The sequence below is a fragment of the Macrobrachium rosenbergii genome, chromosome 52, assembly GCF_040412425.1.
Source record: "Macrobrachium rosenbergii isolate ZJJX-2024 chromosome 52, ASM4041242v1, whole genome shotgun sequence".
In the NCBI taxonomy this organism is placed as follows: Eukaryota; Metazoa; Arthropoda; class Malacostraca; order Decapoda; family Palaemonidae; genus Macrobrachium; species Macrobrachium rosenbergii.
Window position 1 is genome coordinate 11795481 of NC_089792.1, and position 18090 is coordinate 11813570.

The 18090-nt window shown below is 33.7% G+C and overlaps 2 protein-coding genes across 3 annotated transcripts in view; one reads left to right on the plus strand and one right to left on the minus strand.

The window, feature by feature from the left end:
- Positions 1–15399, plus strand: part of LOC136833687 (dnaJ homolog subfamily C member 16-like) — a 36353-nt gene extending 20954 nt beyond the window's left edge. Inside the window, exons 10-17 of the mRNA XM_067095877.1 lie at positions 2794–2993; positions 4200–4276; positions 5363–5458; positions 6025–6252; positions 6767–6971; positions 7545–7592; positions 11429–11539; positions 14190–15399. Coding sequence (XP_066951978.1) covers positions 2794–2993; positions 4200–4276; positions 5363–5458; positions 6025–6252; positions 6767–6971; positions 7545–7592; positions 11429–11539; positions 14190–14330 — 1106 coding nt within the window. The 3' untranslated portion in view covers positions 14331–15399. The remainder of the gene's footprint in view (positions 1–2793; positions 2994–4199; positions 4277–5362; positions 5459–6024; positions 6253–6766; positions 6972–7544; positions 7593–11428; positions 11540–14189) is intronic.
- The window catches only part of LOC136833688 (sulfide:quinone oxidoreductase, mitochondrial-like), a 43579-nt gene continuing 34838 nt past the window's right edge, over positions 9350–18090 (minus strand). For both annotated transcript variants that reach the window (XM_067095879.1, XM_067095878.1), the window contains exon 13: positions 9350–9479. The gene's annotated coding sequence lies outside the window, so the exon portion shown is untranslated. The remainder of the gene's footprint in view (positions 9480–18090) is intronic.

Genomic DNA, 18090 nt, shown 5'->3' on the forward strand with positions numbered 1-18090 from the left:
AGTTCTCTTTGCTGAGTGTAATGGGCTGTCTGGCATGACTCTATAACTCTTTATCTAATTCTTATTGAGATGATTTGTTTAAGTAGTACTGTAAATGTGTTTGTCATTTTTATTGTCATGGCACTAAGCTTCTGTCATTTTTATTGTCATGGCACTAAGCTTCTGTCATTTTTATTGTCATGGCACTAAGCTTCTGTCATTTTTATTGTCATGGCACTAAGCTTCTGTCATTTTTATTGTCATGGCACTAAGCTTCTGTCATTTTTATTGTCATGGCACTAAGCTTCTGTCATTTTTATTGTCATGGCACTAATGGAAGCTGTTGGTTCTCCTTACTGTTTTTGCTGTAATTTCATGATTTTTAAAAATTTGGAGGTGTAATGTAAAATGAACTTATATTTCCTGTTTTATATTACTTATTGTTATTGTAATTTTGGTATAGTTCCAACATGAAATCTTGAGGGTATTATTGTAGTAATCATATCCCAGCTGACTACTGCAATCAAGGTGCCTTAGTCATGTACTACAATTGTCATGTTCTGATTTGAGGGGTGTAGTGTGTTAAGATTGGTTCATGGGTCAGTGGTATTTGTATGCTGAGCAGTTTGCATGTAAGTGCTGTACTTCTGCGTCTGCTCTCAGCGAGTCGTCAGACTTAATTTCCTTTGGTCTGCAACCACAGCTTTAAAGTGGTAAGTGTCTTCTGATGAGGCTTCTCCTATTCCATGCCACCTCCTAGTATCAAGAGCATCAGCTTAGGCCTTTCCAGTCTCAACTCCTATATCCTATTTGCTTGAGGAAATTTATCTCCTCATGTTCTCCTGTTCAACTTGGGGAATGACTTACTGTTTGTAATTTTCTGCTTCTGCGGTATCTGCCTTTGGACATGTGTCCACTTCAGGAGGCTATTCCACGTTGTAGGGAAATGGGATGATCCAGTAGTGGCTAAAGAGGGTTGGGATACTAATCCTGCTGTGCCCATAGAAGGGTGATCAGCATCATAATAGTGGCTTGAGGCTTTTGTAATTTTCTAGTACCTAACTTATTGGGCCACACAGAGGGCATGTATAAACATGCAGACTGTCCCAGCTGTGAAGCATGGCATCTGGGTTCCAAGCCGTTGGGTTTGGCTATGCCAAGGATTATGTTGAAGCTTGTTGGTCAAGTTTGTTGCAAAGAAATAAGTTAGACTCTTTTGGAGGGAACAAGTAAAGATACATACTTCATGTTTAATGATGAATTTCATTTACAGGTAGATAGGGTAGCAATGGGTAGCCCAATTTCATGTATTTTTGCAAATTTGTTTTTAGGTTTTCATGAGGGAAAGTGGTTGGAGGATTGTCCTTTACATTGTAAACCTTTGTTCTATAAACAGTATGATGATACTATTTTAATTTTTGAACATGAACACCAGGCTAGTAGTTTTCTTCTTTACCTAAATAGCAAACATGAAAAAAATATAACATTTGCTTTAGATAGGGATGTGAATAACAAGATGCCATTTTTAGATATTTGTATTGACAAAACTGAGAGTCATTCTCTGTTTACAGGAAACCTACTTTTTCAGGATTAGGTTCCGGGTTGTTTGTCATTGTCCAAACTTTTTAAAATTAAATGCAATTAATACTTTAATCTTCAGGGCTTATAATTTATTCTCCAATTTCATTGTGTTTCATGAAGAGATGGAATTCTTAGTAAATTTTTTTACAAATCATGGTTAACCAACCAACTTGGTCTATAAACACATTAGGCTTTTTCTGGATAATATGTATGGTCCTAAAGTGCCAATTGTTAGTTCCTAAACTAGTTTTATTGCAAATTGCCTTACATTGGTAAATCAATTAAACAACTTGAGAGGGAATTGAAATACTGTTTTGATAGATATTATCCACAGATTACTGTTAAATTAATTTTTAGTAATGATTTTACAATAAAAAGCCTACTGCCTTTTAAAGATAAACAGCCTGATTCATTGAGTTCTGGTATTATGTACTATTGTACTTGCCCCAACTGCCAACTGGATTATTTGCGTAGTTCCATGAAGGTATTCGAAACAAGATACTGTCAGCATGATGGGATCAGTGATAGGACAGGTAGAGACTTAAACAGTCAAGCAGCAGTTTTCAATCTGTGAACACTGTGGTAGATGCCTTCACGCAAAAATAAATATAAAGGGATTTTCAAATTGTGGATTCTTGTTGAAAATTGTCTGATTCAAGGGTTGTAGAATCCATATATATTCACAAACTTAAGCCACAACTCGACCAAGATCAGTCCTTTCCGTTATCCATAATCGGCTGATTTTCTAGCCGCTCTCGCTTTCCAGTCATCAGGTTGATTTATCTATTGGGCAGTTTTTCTTTTCTTGTTTGTCTTGGTTTTTTTGTTTGGTTTTTGATTGTTGCAAAGAAATCTACAAGTAGCATCACTACAGTACTTTAAATTTAATAATTGTCTGCTTGTTGTGATTGATGAAAACAAGTAAAACTGCAGTGTTTATCTATAAAAATAAAAATGAGGAAAGAATTTATCGAAATAACTGAAGCACTGGTAATTTGCATTGTTTTTATGAGTTCTTGATATCTTCCCCAACCATCTTGACGGCATTTGTAAAGCAAGATACTCTACTTACGCTTGAAATAGCGAAGAAAGTTTTTTAATCAGAAATTTGTGGTGTTAATTAGATTGACAACCAGCTAAAAATTTTCTGAAGTATTATAGTTTCTTTTTGTCCTATTGTAAAATGTTTGTTCATAGCATTACATGTTGATTAATCAAAATGTTTTATTATAGCATCTGGATCACCAGTGGAGACAAATCATCACATTGTTATTTTGTGGCGAAAAGATCAGAACCATCTCAAGTATGAATGGTTGGATGGAGGATGGGAAGTAGAACCTGAGAAGCATAATGCTTCTCGGGAGGCTCTAAGAGCTGCTGTTCAACGACTTCTACATTCTAATCAACCAATGCCTTTCAAAACAGTAGTTCAGGTTAGTGAGTTTGCTAATTATATTAAGACATTTGGAATCTAGAAGAGAGTGAAACTTATTGAGGTTATTTCTAGTGAATATGTGATATCAGGTGAAATATCATTGGGATACTTTTTTAAAAATGTGCTTTTATCCATACTTAACAGTTCTTTATAAAAATTTGGTAAGCCTCTTTATTTTTGTGAGAGAAAACGATGAGGAGATTGTGTTGTTTTACTCCTTTTGAAAAGTTAGTTTACAGTAGTGATGTCACAAACTAGAAGAGCTCAGGAGGCACTGTTGCATAGTCAACACCTCTGACGTCAGCTCAACTCAGGCGTTATCACTGTTTACATTCTGTGTATCATCTGTTGGAAACAGTGCAGTTCTTTCTTGTTAATATACACCAAATATTTTGTATTCTTTTACATTGATTTCTGTATTAAATTGTTAAATAAGCTTATGCAATACAATATTTTTTAGAAATATTTCTGGCTACTTGCTAAGGGTATAGTAAGTGGTGTACAGCAAGTGTTGGGAGTGCTTTTATGTATTTTTGCCATTCTGTGATAAGTGTTCACATTTTATCTCTGCCATATAGATAGGATCTTAATTTTGGAGTGATATTTTCATGCTTAAAAAGTCAACTCGTAAACTGAAATTTATGGCACGTGGGAGAATGCTGGCTTTTACCTTTATTGCAGTGTGGTGCATTATTTAGTTATGTAATTTCCCCTGGACAACTGTTATTTACAACACCAAGCCATAATACACTGCTGTGATATTTTACATTTTAGTATTTCATACGGCTTGGATGTAGCACCTTTTTCTCAGATTGTTTTCCAGCATAATCTCTCTCTCTTTTAGTATTTCATACGGCTTGGATGTAGCACCTTTTTCTCTGATTGTTTTCCAGCATAATCTCTCTCTCTTTTAGTATTTCATACGGCTTGGATGTAGCACCTTTCTCTCAGATTGTTTTCCAGCATAATATCTCTCTCTCTCTCTCTCTCTCTCTCTCTCTCTCTCTCTCTCTCTGTTGCTGTGGTCCCATTTGTGTTTCTGAAACCTTACTCTTCTCTTCTGTTAGTGTTGCTGAATATTAAAAAATCTTAAAATCCACATAATTTCATTGTTATTTTTTATGAAAATTTGGACAGTGTAAATCTTGGCATTTGGTATCTCATAGTTCTTGTGGGACTTAGTGTTGTTATTCTTTGATTGCAGGAGCTGTTTGATGAGCATGCACAAGGAATTGTGTGGAGGATCATTAATAAGTTGGTTTCAGTTCAGGACTACTTCAGGTAAGTTGGTATAATTATACTTTAAAGCATGGTTTTAAAGTATAAAGCTTGTGTTTTATCTTCTGAAGTACGTTATTTGGGATGAGAGCTTAAAATTTTCAGGGATTTGCAAGGGTGGGATTTAGTAACCCAAACACATAAATGGAATTCATTTACTGTATCTCTGTGTTATATATGAAGTCATTTGAATATTTTGTTCTTAATTTTCTATCGCAGAATGAGACTCAGTTTAAGGTTTTGTTCTAGTGTTTAAAACTACTGTACTTCACCTTCATATCAGGCCTTGTTAAACAAATTTATAACTAACTAACTAACTAACTAACTTTCATATCAAGTCAGAATGGCAGGGAGTTATAACAATTTATTTGAATTGCAGCCATTCATAAATTCTTACATCTGATCACTTGAAAAGCACTTTTGTACAAAGTTAACTATATTTTTCATTATGTTATGTAGGAGTGCTTGCATGGTATTCATTCACGTTACGTGATGGGTGATGTTTATTTTTATAGAAACATTATGTCTTTAAAAAATATTTATATTGCTTGCTGTATAATACAGCTGTTACATTTATTGTAGCAAATAATTTTGAAAGAAATTCTGATAGCTTTAATAGTCATGGTAGATACAGTAATTATATTCATGAGAGGCAACACTGTATTTGATAGATAGAATAGTTTAGCCTCTTTCCTGGCCCATCCACTAAAAAACAAAGTAACATTGTTTACAGAATTTGCGTGAGTACTGGAACCCATTATAGGTACTTTCTTGTATAGTAACCTTTGCAGAGTTAGTGTTCTTTTATAGATATGTGGTTTTGCTGAAGGTACACACCCAATAGGATATATTGGAAAATATTACAGTATATTCTCATGTAGAGTAATGTTGAGGTGATATTTTAGCCCTTTCCTATTCAGTATTCTGTTTAACACTTGACTTATTTCATATTGTCATTTTAAAGCTCTATTTCATACAAGAGATATTCATATTGTCATTTCAAAGCTCTATTTCATACAAGAGATTTCCTTTTTTAGGATTTAATTGAAACGGGGAGTTTTTATTGTAGTGACTTAATTTTCTCAACAGGGAAAATGTAACCCAAGATGATCTAGTTCCTGCTGTCTCCATCTTCATCACTGTCCTCTTTATTGTTGCTGGGGGATATGTCATGTCCTACTTGGTGTAAGTATTCTTTATAACTTTCTCTTAGAATATACAGTATGAGATTTCTAGTTAGACAGCCTCTTGGTGGTGATTGTTATTATGGAATCTCCCACAGTTTTCCTTTGTGTAATGCGGTTTCATATCTGCACTCAAAAATGCCATGCAAACATTGAAAAGGAAGTTGCTGCATTTGTTACCATATATTATTGGAAATGTGTACACCAAGGGTGAGTCAAAGAAATTATTAGTTTTGCTGTATGATTGTGTTATTACTCTGGCTTAATCATAAAACAGTATTTAAAAGGAAACTTGTGAGAAATCGTTTGAAAAAATATAAGTTTCTTTGTCAGCTTTTTGGTATATTATAGTTCCTTTGTTGAAAGTGGAATATTATGAGTATTTGAGGTTAGCTAATAATTCAGATAAACATTTGAGTAGCAGATTTCAAGTTTATTAGGGATAAAAGATAGTTCTGATGCCACCATTTCATTTTAACAGAATTAGTTAATTGAATGTTTTTCCATCTTATCAGTAAGAAATTCACTTGAACAGAATAGATTAATCAACATTTTTCTTTATTGCAGAAAACTAGAGGAGGAGCGTGTAAGCAAAACAGGAGGGGTATTTGTTGATCAGACTGGGAAGCTGAGAGTTCAGCCTCAGCTTAAAGTGCATGAGCTAAGAGGAGAAACCTACAATGGTCTGGTACGAATGTTGAAGCCTGGATGCCGTACACTGGTTATGCTTTGTGATTCAGAAAGCAGGGCAAAATTAATGCCTAAATTCCACAAAGCTTGTTGGCCATATAGAAAGTAAGTTGTTCCTCTATGTATACCTTAAGTTTTTAGTTGTCTGCTTTTAATGATGTAAGTGATAGTAAATTTCAAGAAGTGTGTAAGTCTGTTTTAAATGATGTAATTGATAATAAATTCCAGAATAAAAAAATTACTTATGATTTCTGTGTGAAATGCAGTTGGTGGAAGTTTCTCAGTGTAGTTCCTGGTGTTTGGAAAAAATGTCCTTTATAGGAATTAAGTAATTACCTGGAAAGTTTTTAAACTTAACTGAGCTCATTAGAGCATAAACCTGCTTCTCTATGTATAGGGGATAGGAGCTGTTGGATGAGACATTTTCTCAGTGTTTAAAATATTGTAGTTGGGGTGTATGTTGTATTATTATTTTTATAGTTAAAGCAGTTGCCCTGTTAAAATTTTACAAGAAAATTGCTTTGCATGTTCTGTTAGGGATAATGGTTTGAAGTTTGTAATTCCTCTTATCTTTGGAATTTGGAATAGATTATGAAAATTATTTTTATTTATTTTTCAGAAACAAGACACTTATGTTTGCATTTTTGAACATTGAGAGGGCGTCAGCCATGGAATGGTATAAGCGAATTCTTATCTTGGGTTTGCCAGAGCCTCGTGATCTCAACATCAACCCCAAAAATACAATAGGAACTGTGATTGCTCTTAATGGACACAGAAAGTACTATTGTTTATATCATGCGAAACATCCAGAGTCTGTGTTTGGGGTAGGTGCAGCTGTTTATTTTTCAAATGTAATTAATTTTTTGTCATTTATATATCTTTATCTTCTAAAAGTGAGGTTAATATAAAAATTTTAAAGCATAATTCTCACAAGTCCACATGAATATTTTATAGTCAGTTTCATTTGTATTCCACTAGATGGGTGAATGGCCCAAAACATAATTGGTACTTTTACAGTTCTGTAAGAGAGAGAAACTTTTTTTAAGTGAAGAATAATTTTAATGATCAAATGGCGTGTATGGAATGAAATGATTGTAAAAGCCGGAGGCAACTGAATGTCAAGGTTTCATTAGTAATTTTTCTGATAAAGTTCTTCTGTGGATATTTTGGAATGTGGGTTCAAAGATATTATAATAATGTCTTGCTTTTTTAATCTTTTGTATATTTTTAAGCTGTTTGTAATAATTTTAAGAAAGAAAGAACATTACTCTGTTTATATATGTTAGTGTTTTATAAAGTATATTTTCTTTCCAATTAAATATTTTTTCCTTATGAAGATTGAAAAGTGATATTTACATAGAAAAAAGTCAATCATGACTTCAATTTTTTTTTTGTAGGCTGGGTCTCCTGCACCATCTGAATCTGAGGGAGGACTCAGGAGAAGAGTAAGTTTCCTAGTTTCTTGTTGTTATTCATTATTTATAAAGGTTTGCCTTGTGTGTTATTTTGATTTCCTTAAATTTTAGTAGACTCGGTGAACATGATTTAACTTGCAGTTTCACCAGTATTCAGATGAGCTGTGGCTGGTTACAAAAATTTCTTAAAATTTATCAAAATTTATTGGTGAAGAAACTGTTAATTTGTACCCTAACAAAACATTCGTGTAAGAGGCTCATCGTAGTTCCTGATTCATTATTCTTATATTTAGTAGACAGCAGAAGCAGATTAGTTAAGAGCAGAAATTCATGCTTGTGTGCTCATGACCCATAGTAATTATCCACCTTATTTTTTTTGTGTATGTGGACTGCTTGCTCTGGTGTGAGGTTCTCTGCTACCTGTTACTCATCAGAGTAAAATAATGAAAAATTTCTCAGTATATACTTTCAAATTTCTTTCATGATCTTCTTGCCTAATTCCTAATTATCTTCAATTTTCTAAGTTAGAAATAGTGACTACTTACAGGTTGTTGCCGTTTTGCTTCCCATAAATATTCCAGCTTATTCTCTGCTCTTTTTTATGTGATTTTGCCATTTTATATCTGTGCGTGATGCAAATTCCCATAATTTTTAGTATTTTTTGTAAGTTACTACTATACAATCTTGATAGTAGCTAGTGCCAAGAGTTAAATTCATTCATGACTTCTTGTTTATTGTGTATGAAGTACCAATATTACTTTGAAATTTTTTTATTTTCATGATATTTTTGTACTAAATGTTACGTTTTTGCCCTGATATCAGTTGTTTAATTGGTATCTGTAATGTGTATTTGGTATGTGCTGCTTGTGTTATGTTTATGTTGAGGCTCTTATTAGAGATGTGTTGCATATCCAAGGGCTCTCCTTGGATAAACAGATATATCTAAAGCATTTTACCACCTTACTCCTTCCATCCAAGTTATGATATGGGCATACAGTAAATATGATGAATGGGGTTGTAGTGAAACTGAGTTTTGATACCAAAAATAGTTTTTTCATACAAACTCATCAATCATACTTTCAACTTGCTATCTCCCAACCCCACTGATCCATTAGCATAATTTCTAGACTGCATAGAAAGTTAGGAAGATGATTATTGGGTAAATGAAGATACAGGTGCTGCTTCCACTCTGAGACTACCATTCTTATGTCTGTTAGTAAAAGAACATGAGTCTGGGGAATTGTAAAGACCATAGATATGAGTTGATATAGTATGTATATGATTGATGGTTTTGTAAAATAAAACTAGTTTTGTAGTTTTAAAAATGAATAGTTCTAAGTCTCTCTTTCTCTATTCAAATTCATATTAAAGTTTAAATCTTTATTTATATGTATTACATACTGTGACATGTATTACATATATTTTTAAAAATCACAAAGATAAAATCTTGCTTAACACAGTGAAAGTCTAAGACAAAAATAATTTCTTCTGCATTATAAATTAACATATGTTAATTTGGTTTTCCTAGCATTCTATTAGTTCTTTTATCAACTGATCAAGCACTTCACTTCATATTTATAAATTTTCTTTAGTAATTGCTTAATACTACACACTGGTATTATTATGGAACAAATTGCCAAGATTAATATTTCTATTTAACAAAACAAAATTTTTTGTACAGAATTGATTCTTTGAGAACAAAGTGACCAGTAAAATAAAAAGAAGTAATTTTTTATTCATGGTTGAGTCCTATCTTAAAAATGAAAACATTCCACCAATAATGTGTATTACTGGTGGCGAGAGCAAGCAGAAGGAGGAAGCAACCTGGAGTGAGTACGTGGGTTTATTGAGAATCCTATGGGATGAGACCTTCCGGGCTACATTTAGCATGTTCACATCGGGTCTTTGCAAATCCATCTGTTGGGAACCATAATAACTAGATTAAATTAGTATTAAACAATTTAACCCAAGCATCAGCAGATCAAAAATTAAAATGACATATATCAGTGATTATTAGACTTGCTTCTAATAGTATTGTATATCTTGTGTTGGTCAGAACATGTCCCAGATCTTTTACCCTATTCACAACCTTTAGCTGTGCTCCTCAAAATGGTAGCTGTACAGTCACTGAGCAAAATAACCTTATCTTTTAAAACATCCACATATAGAATAAACAGTATTGGGGACATTACCTCTCCATGCTTCACTCTGTTTTGAATTTTGAATTTAACAGAACAAATACCATTCCACTTAACCTGAGCTTCAACATCACACTATACATTGTAACTAGCATTCTGTTGACTAATGGGCACAACACCCCAGTTGATATTTTGTCAAACAACTTCTCCTACCATATCCTATGAAGGGCTTATGAACAGTCGAGTAATGTTGCCAATGCATTTGACCCCCTCAACACACAATCCTGCAGCATCTCCATTACCATAAAAGTTCGTAGTGATGTTGAAAAACTTTTCTTACAGGCAAATTGAAAATCACTAGATTTAAACAATCTTTAAAAGTAATCATTAATATTAGTCCAATAATTTACAAACTAAACTGTTTAAATCTTTCCTTTTATTTTTGACCAGAGGTGAGAAGACTAGAATGTCAAAAATGCCATCGCTAAGTCTATGATGTCGCATTATTATTAAAATAAGAGTGAGATGTACATGAAGTTTTCTTGGGGCTTCTGTTAGGGCATCTGTATAAATTTCATAGCTATCATCCTTTTTACCTTTGTTCAAATGATGTATAGCACTACTGACCATTTGAACAGTAATATGATACGAGCGACTTTCATTATTTGACTGATTACCTTGACATTATCAGAATATTGGTCTTTACCTTGCATAGAATACGTAATATTTTATCAAATCTATATTCCATGGAAACAAAATCTCAATATTTTTGACAGAAAGTACCACTTTTGGCATACGTATTCAAAAAGCAGTTGGCTTTTTTGATTGTTGGTCCGTGAAACCTTGGGTCATAGTAATCGTTGAGAAATTTTGTACCCATATTCATGGTTGTTGCCCTTTAAGGATCAGAATTTGTAAATCAGAAGTGATGGATAAACTCCATTTCAGTCAGATTTCATATCCTCTGAACAAAAAGTAACTTAAAAACTCTTTCTGTCCTTCGTGGTTGCTTGATGCAAGTAAAGGATCTTGAGCCGATAAGATTTTTTTCCTAAATTCAGGTGAAAAGGCTCCTCACTATATCCAAATAATTTGCATTGAGAGCTAAGATTTTCCCCTCATAGTTGAAATTGAAGTATATACTGTACTTGAAGTTCATTCTGTACAGTAGGGGGGGTGGGTGTGTGAAGGGATGTCAGCCATCTGTTATTATTTGGACTCGAGTAGTATTATTGTGATTAGCCATACAGTATTATGAAGTAAGAGCAAAATTGTATAGAGATTCACCCTCCTTATTTTTTGGTTCACTTTTTTCTATTTGAGGATAATAGGCTTCCTAGCAAAGAAGCCAACTTGATGTCTGGTTAAACTACTTGATATATTATCAACCATGATTTAATGAACCTTCCAGGGGTGTTGAATTCTGCACTGTAAATTTGTGAGTAGACCACTCCATGTGTTGAGGGTACAGCCAAAATACCCAACTAATAATTTTTTTAGGTATGCTAATTTTATTAGCTTTATTCATATGTGGTAACATCATTGTGGTAGGTGGACTATGCAAGTGTTGATGTAACTGGCCAGTTACCTAAGCATAGAATTATTTTAATATTTGTAGTTGTTACATGTTAATTATTATGACACTTGCTACATTTTATTTTCATCAGTATGAACTCTTATTATGACACTTGCTACATTTTATTTTCATCAGTATGAACTCTCTTTCAGCATCCGCGTTCTGGTATCAGTGGAGATTTCATGGGATTCAGTGATAATGAAACAGAATCTGATTCTGATATTGAGAGTGGAGACAAGAGGAAGGATTCTGCTGCCTCTGATGTAAGTATTGTATATGTCCTCTTTATTACACTTTGGGAAAATTGTATTGCTTTTGTTTGTGTATTTGTTAGCTGTGTTACACAAAAAAGGTTGTCTTATACAAAAATTTTACCAAAGGGTAGCACTCTTGATTGGATTTGGGGAAGTTAGGGAGTTAAACTACAGCCATGTAGGATGTAAGAAAATAGTCCAGGCCTTCATCAACAATGAGTATGCTCATGTAGGGTATGACATACCTTAATGAAGATTTATAACCTTTGGATGTTATTGTATAGTTTTTATTTTGTATGGAAATCCTCATGGCATCTTCCAATATAGAAGACAAGCTCTGATTCCCACACAAGTATTCAAAAGCAGTAAGCTCTTTTAACGTTAAAAAATGTTCATTAGAATTTTTGCCATCTGTTGTGTCTGTATTGTTAATGTATTGTATATGTCACATGATAATTAGTATGTTTATTTAATAGAACGAACCATTTGTAGTGGTTGTTTTGAATAGTAGACCAACACAGAATGAGTGGGGAGGATGGCATACTGTTATAGAAACCCTTTAAAATTATAGTCTAAAAAATACCCAGGCAGCACAACAAATTAAGTATTCACTTCACAAATTATATGAAGGTGGCAAAAATGTAGAGATATGTTAGATTCCTGCTTATGTGGTTGTTGAAGGAAATGAAGCATAAAAAATATGAAGCCAAAGCTGTACCAATTGTGAAAAGATCACACAGAGGTATTCCTATTAGTGATTATATAACATCTCTAAAATCCATTGTAATGAATGAATGGTAGAATATATAGAGAATAATTAACATAATATAACAAATTAAAAGAGGTCTAGCCTAGTTTTGAAATATAATATTCACCATATTGAAAGGAACAACATTTACAGCCACAAGGAATTTTTTCTTGTCTTAGAATTGGTTACTCTCATTTCAGCCATAGATATTTGATGAATATACCACGTCCAATTCCTGTATGTGCAGACTGTAGAGTACAGTGTAACACTAACAGTTATAATTTTTTTGTGTTAATGTCCACAATATAATCAACAATGAATGCCAAGCTTTGGAAACAAATTTGTCAGGTTCTACAGCATTTCTAGTCAGTGATGAAATTTTGAAGGTGTAATTTCGTTAATAAAATCTCAACAAATCCTTTGGGCCAGCCCTGTGAGGGTCAGAGGTCTGGTTAAACTACTTAATAATAATAATAATGTTGTTCACTGTGTATTAATAATAGTGCATGTTGTTGCTTATAGTTGTAACTGTTATATATATGCAATATTTTTCTCTGTTGTCCATGCAGTAACATAAATTTGTAAAGTAATGGTGATTGTTTTAGTAAGTATTAAATACTTTCCTGCTTTTATGATGCAGTGACATTTCAGTGTAACAAAACTTCTTCATAAATGTTTTTATGCCTGCTTTTCCCTTTTATGGGGTGTCCTTGTTATTATTTAGTTTTACTAAATATATGGGATAACAGTTACATTGAAATTTGCTTGCTGTTAAGTACTAGCTTGTCTCACAGATTTTTGCTGACTTGTGCTGTAAGCTCCTATTTCACAATGTAACAATCCTGCCCTAGCTTACCTTTCAAGACCTTCATGCCTCTGTCATTCCTGGAGAAAGGGTAGTTATTGCTGCCAGGTATAACTGTTCCATCTCACCCAGGAAATGTTTTGTGACTGGTTGCTTGACCAATAGTATTATGGCAAGAGGATGACTTGAAAGAGACATCTTAAAAGGGTCCACGTAATGCAAGATCCATGTACCACAAGCAAGCAGTTGAGTAGGTAATGGATAGATCACCGAGGTTTTACAGCGCCTTGTGTAGTTCTGAAGGTGACAAAAGGATGGGGATCAATTTTAGATTTCAACCCGCTTAGTAAGTTTGTGCAAATTTGGGATGTGGATGGTGTTGCCACTCAGAGACCATAAGAATACATACCTTCATGTTTGCTTAAACCTGTAAGGGGATAGTGCCATCATTGCATCTCATGCAAGTCTTCATCTGAACCTTGGCACCTGTGGCAACATGGGTGCATATGATCAGGTTGTGACTCAGGAGGTATCTCAAAGTTTGGTTGGTAATGGGAGAGTGGAGGAGGAATTAAAGGACACTGCTAGCGGACGACTTGAGCAGGATAATTGTTTATGGTTTCCTCCATTTACCCTATTCAGACAAGTTGTGGGGAAGTGCCATACATCTGACAAAATGGAAATTTTTTGATAGCTCCAGTTTGGCCATAGTATAAGTGGTTTGTGTGGTTTGTGGGTTTGTTATGCAAGGTGACGGACAACTTTTTGAGTGTTCTGGTTTGGAAGAAACTCCTGGAACATTCATACCTCTACAGATTTTTATTTCAACCTGGATGTAGTTCATCTATAGGCCTATTAGTTATCAGCAGTCTCAGAGACTGAAGTTTTTCAGAGGCAGCAGTAGCCTTTGCAAAAACCTGTAATGTTTAATGCACCAAGGTAGGAGGGAAACTGCTTTAATGCATGTAAATTTTTTCAATACAAAGATATGCTCTCCCCACACAGATACTTAAGTGCCATCCTGATAGTAGCTTGAGGCTTAAAATGTGGTTTGCTGTTAGTTTATTAGTAAACCTTTTTAATTCAAAGTCTTGTCCTCTTTCCAGAAACCCCTGCTCAACTACTATAGTAACATACTTTTTGAAGAACAACTCTTAGAAGGATTATCCATGTGGATGGACAGGCTCTTTGAAGGGTCAACTTTCCGATACCACATCAATTACTGGCCTGACTGGCCTGGGAAGTAGAGATCTCAGACGTATACATTCTGGCTATGGAATGGAGTCATATCTTATCTCCTCTAGTGTCCTGAACAAAGGGAATCATGATATATCATACAAGCAGGTGACTGTACGTTGATAGTATTGTTAAATAGCATGTTACCCTTGACTACATTGTTGTAGGTAGACTATGTTATGTGCAAGGCAGCATGTGTTTCATTGTTACTGATATGTCTTGTACAGCATTAAAATTAAAATCTTGGGAAACTACAGGGGGCAGGACTAATTTATTCAAATGTGAATTCAATTTATAAGACTTTGTATATGCAGACATTATATGTAATGTACATAATATGTATACACTTATATGTTATGTAGAGAAGGATGAGACTATATAGTAGTATATGTATGAATACTCAGTAGACATTATATTTGATCTTGAGTAGGCAGTAGTAGATTTGGTTCTTATTTCATCCTCATAGGGATTAGCATTTTACTGTGTAGATATGGTATAGACTATATAGATACTGGATATGGCTCTAATTTCAACAAGACAAAGGGTTCTGATTTACTTTTTTTTGTGTAGAAGTATTAATCCACTTACATGTAAACTAAAAAGTAAGGCTGCTATTTCTTCTCATAACTAGTATCTTCATGCTGAATCTGGTGAATTACTGAATGTACTCGACACAGGCAATTCTGTCTACTATTCATCAGTTTCCATGAGATTCAGGGTTTGCTTTATGTCATCAGTCACTGATAATCTCTTTCACCAGGTGAGTAAATTTTTAAAATACTAAGAGTATATAAATTTCTCATTAATAGGATGGACCTGCCAATTATGGAAGGATGATGTTCTTCTTTATGCCAGGCAAACATGTTAATTGATATTTGCTTTAAACATTTAAAAGAATAACAGGATTCCTATTTTATGCTTACCCATTGTAGTACCCTTTGAAGTTCTGTGTAGTTGCCCAGTACTCTTAAAGGCATATTAAAGTACTGCAGTAATTCATAGTCATATCATGAGTAGCAGTTTATTTTTTATGTCAACAGACCGTAGTAAAAACCATTACTGTATATTGAAGATTATAATTCAGTGGCGTGATAAAACTCTTCATTAATTATTTGTCAGATTAGGGTACTCTATAATAGAAATAGTCAGGAAATATCCTAAGTTATTTTTATTTCAGCAAGAACAGACAAGTGTCAGAACTTGAGGCTTGCTAGAACTTCATTTGATTTTGAAGATTGTAGATATTTAGCCTGAATTGCTAATTTTTCTCTATTTTTTTTTATTCTTTTGGCAGAAGTTACCACTTTCTTGAGTTCTTCCTGTTATTTACATAACTAGCTGCAACTAAAATGGTTAACCTGGACCTGTTGTCATTTAGGTTGAATGATGTTCATGAAGACAAAAATTCCAAGCTGCTTTAATGATATAAGTTGCAATGAAGAAATATTTTGTTACTGCTTGTTTAAACCCTTGCACATCTGGGCTTATTTTGGGGCTCAGCAAAGCAGTACAAGCATAATGTGTAACATAAAGTAGTAAGCTGTTTGCAGTTTGATTTAGAATGTATCAAATGACCAAGAGGCCTTTATTATAACATACATGGCAAACTATTGTTGGGAAAATAGCGTTTTCCAGTGCAACTTTTAATTTTACATATTAATTTTTAAAAATGACATGAATTTTTAAAACTGCAAAACAAGTAAACTTGAGATGGAGAAACTCAGAAGAGCTTTATTTGTAAATTTCCCCATGAGAGAATTTTCTTTATTAGTTACTTCAATACAGGTGGTAAAATTTGAAGCAAATCCCTTCAGTCATAAAGGTAGAAACAGTCATTTTCTTTATAATGGTGCCTTATGGCATTGGCGTTTCCCTCCAGCGATCCCTAATAGTAAAAATCATTTGATATCATGGCCCTCCTCCGAGACAAAAAAATGTCTGAATATGGCGGTCTTGCCTGCTCTCTCAAAAAAAAAGGTTGCTGACCCACTAAACTAGAGCATTGTCAGGACAAGGTTATGTGTATATTAATGTGAATTACTCTGGGTAATAAAAAAAAAAACAAAAAAACAAAAAAAAAAAAATTAATAATGCTATGAACCATGCCTCTGCTGAAGGAAATTATAAAAGTTAAACTTGGGGCAATGGCAAGCTTTTTATTCCTTGGTGATTGTGTTGATTCTGGAAATTGGTTCTAGCCACGTAAATAAATCTAATCTTCTTTGGCATTTATGATGTAAAAAATTTATAAATCTACCCCAGCGAGTACTGGCACTTTCTCAAAAATCCTTGTAGATAGCAATGCCATGGTACTGTTGAAACCTGTAGGCCTGCTCTTTAAAAACTTATAGGACAAACTTGTAGATATTTTGTTCCTGTAGACATTTTGTCAAGGTCATTGTAGACAAGATTTTATTTTTATATTTATTATAACTTTGTATTATTTTGGTGGATTTCCTCTTTAATCACTATGAGAATTCTTATCTTGGATTTCCTTTTTAATCGTTATGAGGAGTTCTGATCTACAGTATTATGCCTGCCTGAGTCTTTGTCTGAATTTTACTAATATTAAAACAGAAGAGGTCCAGATTTGCGAGGGTATACTTTTGTGTATGTTTTAGAACATTTAATTTTATGACTTATCATAAATAGACGCTAATTATGCCTGCCTGAGTCTGGTATTATTTATACTAGGAAAACTTGTATACTTTGTGAATGTTTAATATAATAATGGATGTCCAGTATCACAGTTTTCTTTTGATGCAGAAAGTTCAGATGCTTGGGTCATTTTAGCTAGTCCATACACTTCCAACTTGTATCATTAAGGTACTTTTATTTTGTTGCAGTTGTGTTTACCTTCAGCCACTTTCTCACCTCCATAGTACTTTTTTTTTTTTTTATTCATTATTGGCTCTGATTACTGAATTAACCTGGGTGAACCTGGCATTGTTAAAACTTCACTCTTGCTTTTCTTTACAGAAAGCAGGAACTTACCTATATTGTCTTGGGAGGTTACGGATCTCAGCACTTACATTTCATTTTTAAGTTTAGAAATCACAGAGGGCATGAATCAGTCACACTGAGGTCATGCTGTTACCATAGTACCCTTTGAATATGAGAATCATTTAAATTTATTTTTGACATGTTATCCCTTCCCTATACATTCCAGCACAGTTGTACCCAAAGTAGTGTCCATATTGCCACTCTCCTCACTGCCACACCACTGCCTTGACATTGTGACATTGCTGGTGTTATTGCAGATCAGTTTTTCATGTCTTGAAATTTTACAGATAAATTTTGCTTTATCATTATTCATTTTAATAAATTTGAATTGACAATGGCTTCCCTCATATTGTAATTATTACAGTACTTAAGAGTGTCAGTGTAAATTTATAAGGTACATGAAAATAGAAGTGGTGCCCGAGACATTTGCTTCTAATGAGGGATAGCCCATGTAAAAATAATGGTAATATTCATCAGTGCTCTACTTTGTCTTCAAAGTAAGTGCTTCTTGTATGTAAAAATGCATAACATTCAGCATGTGGTTGAAGTTTGTTGATTTGTTGTTCCTTTGTAATTTGGAAAAGAATTGCAATGAAAATGTAGATGTATGAAGTATAAACCATTGTCTTCTTAGAAATAAGAAAATTTAAATTCTAATAAGACAAGGATTTGCATCAACAAAACATGTTTGATTTTTGGATAGCTGGCCTTCATACGGTCTCAATATCATTGTAGTATTGTAAAATTATGGAATAATGTTTAATAGTT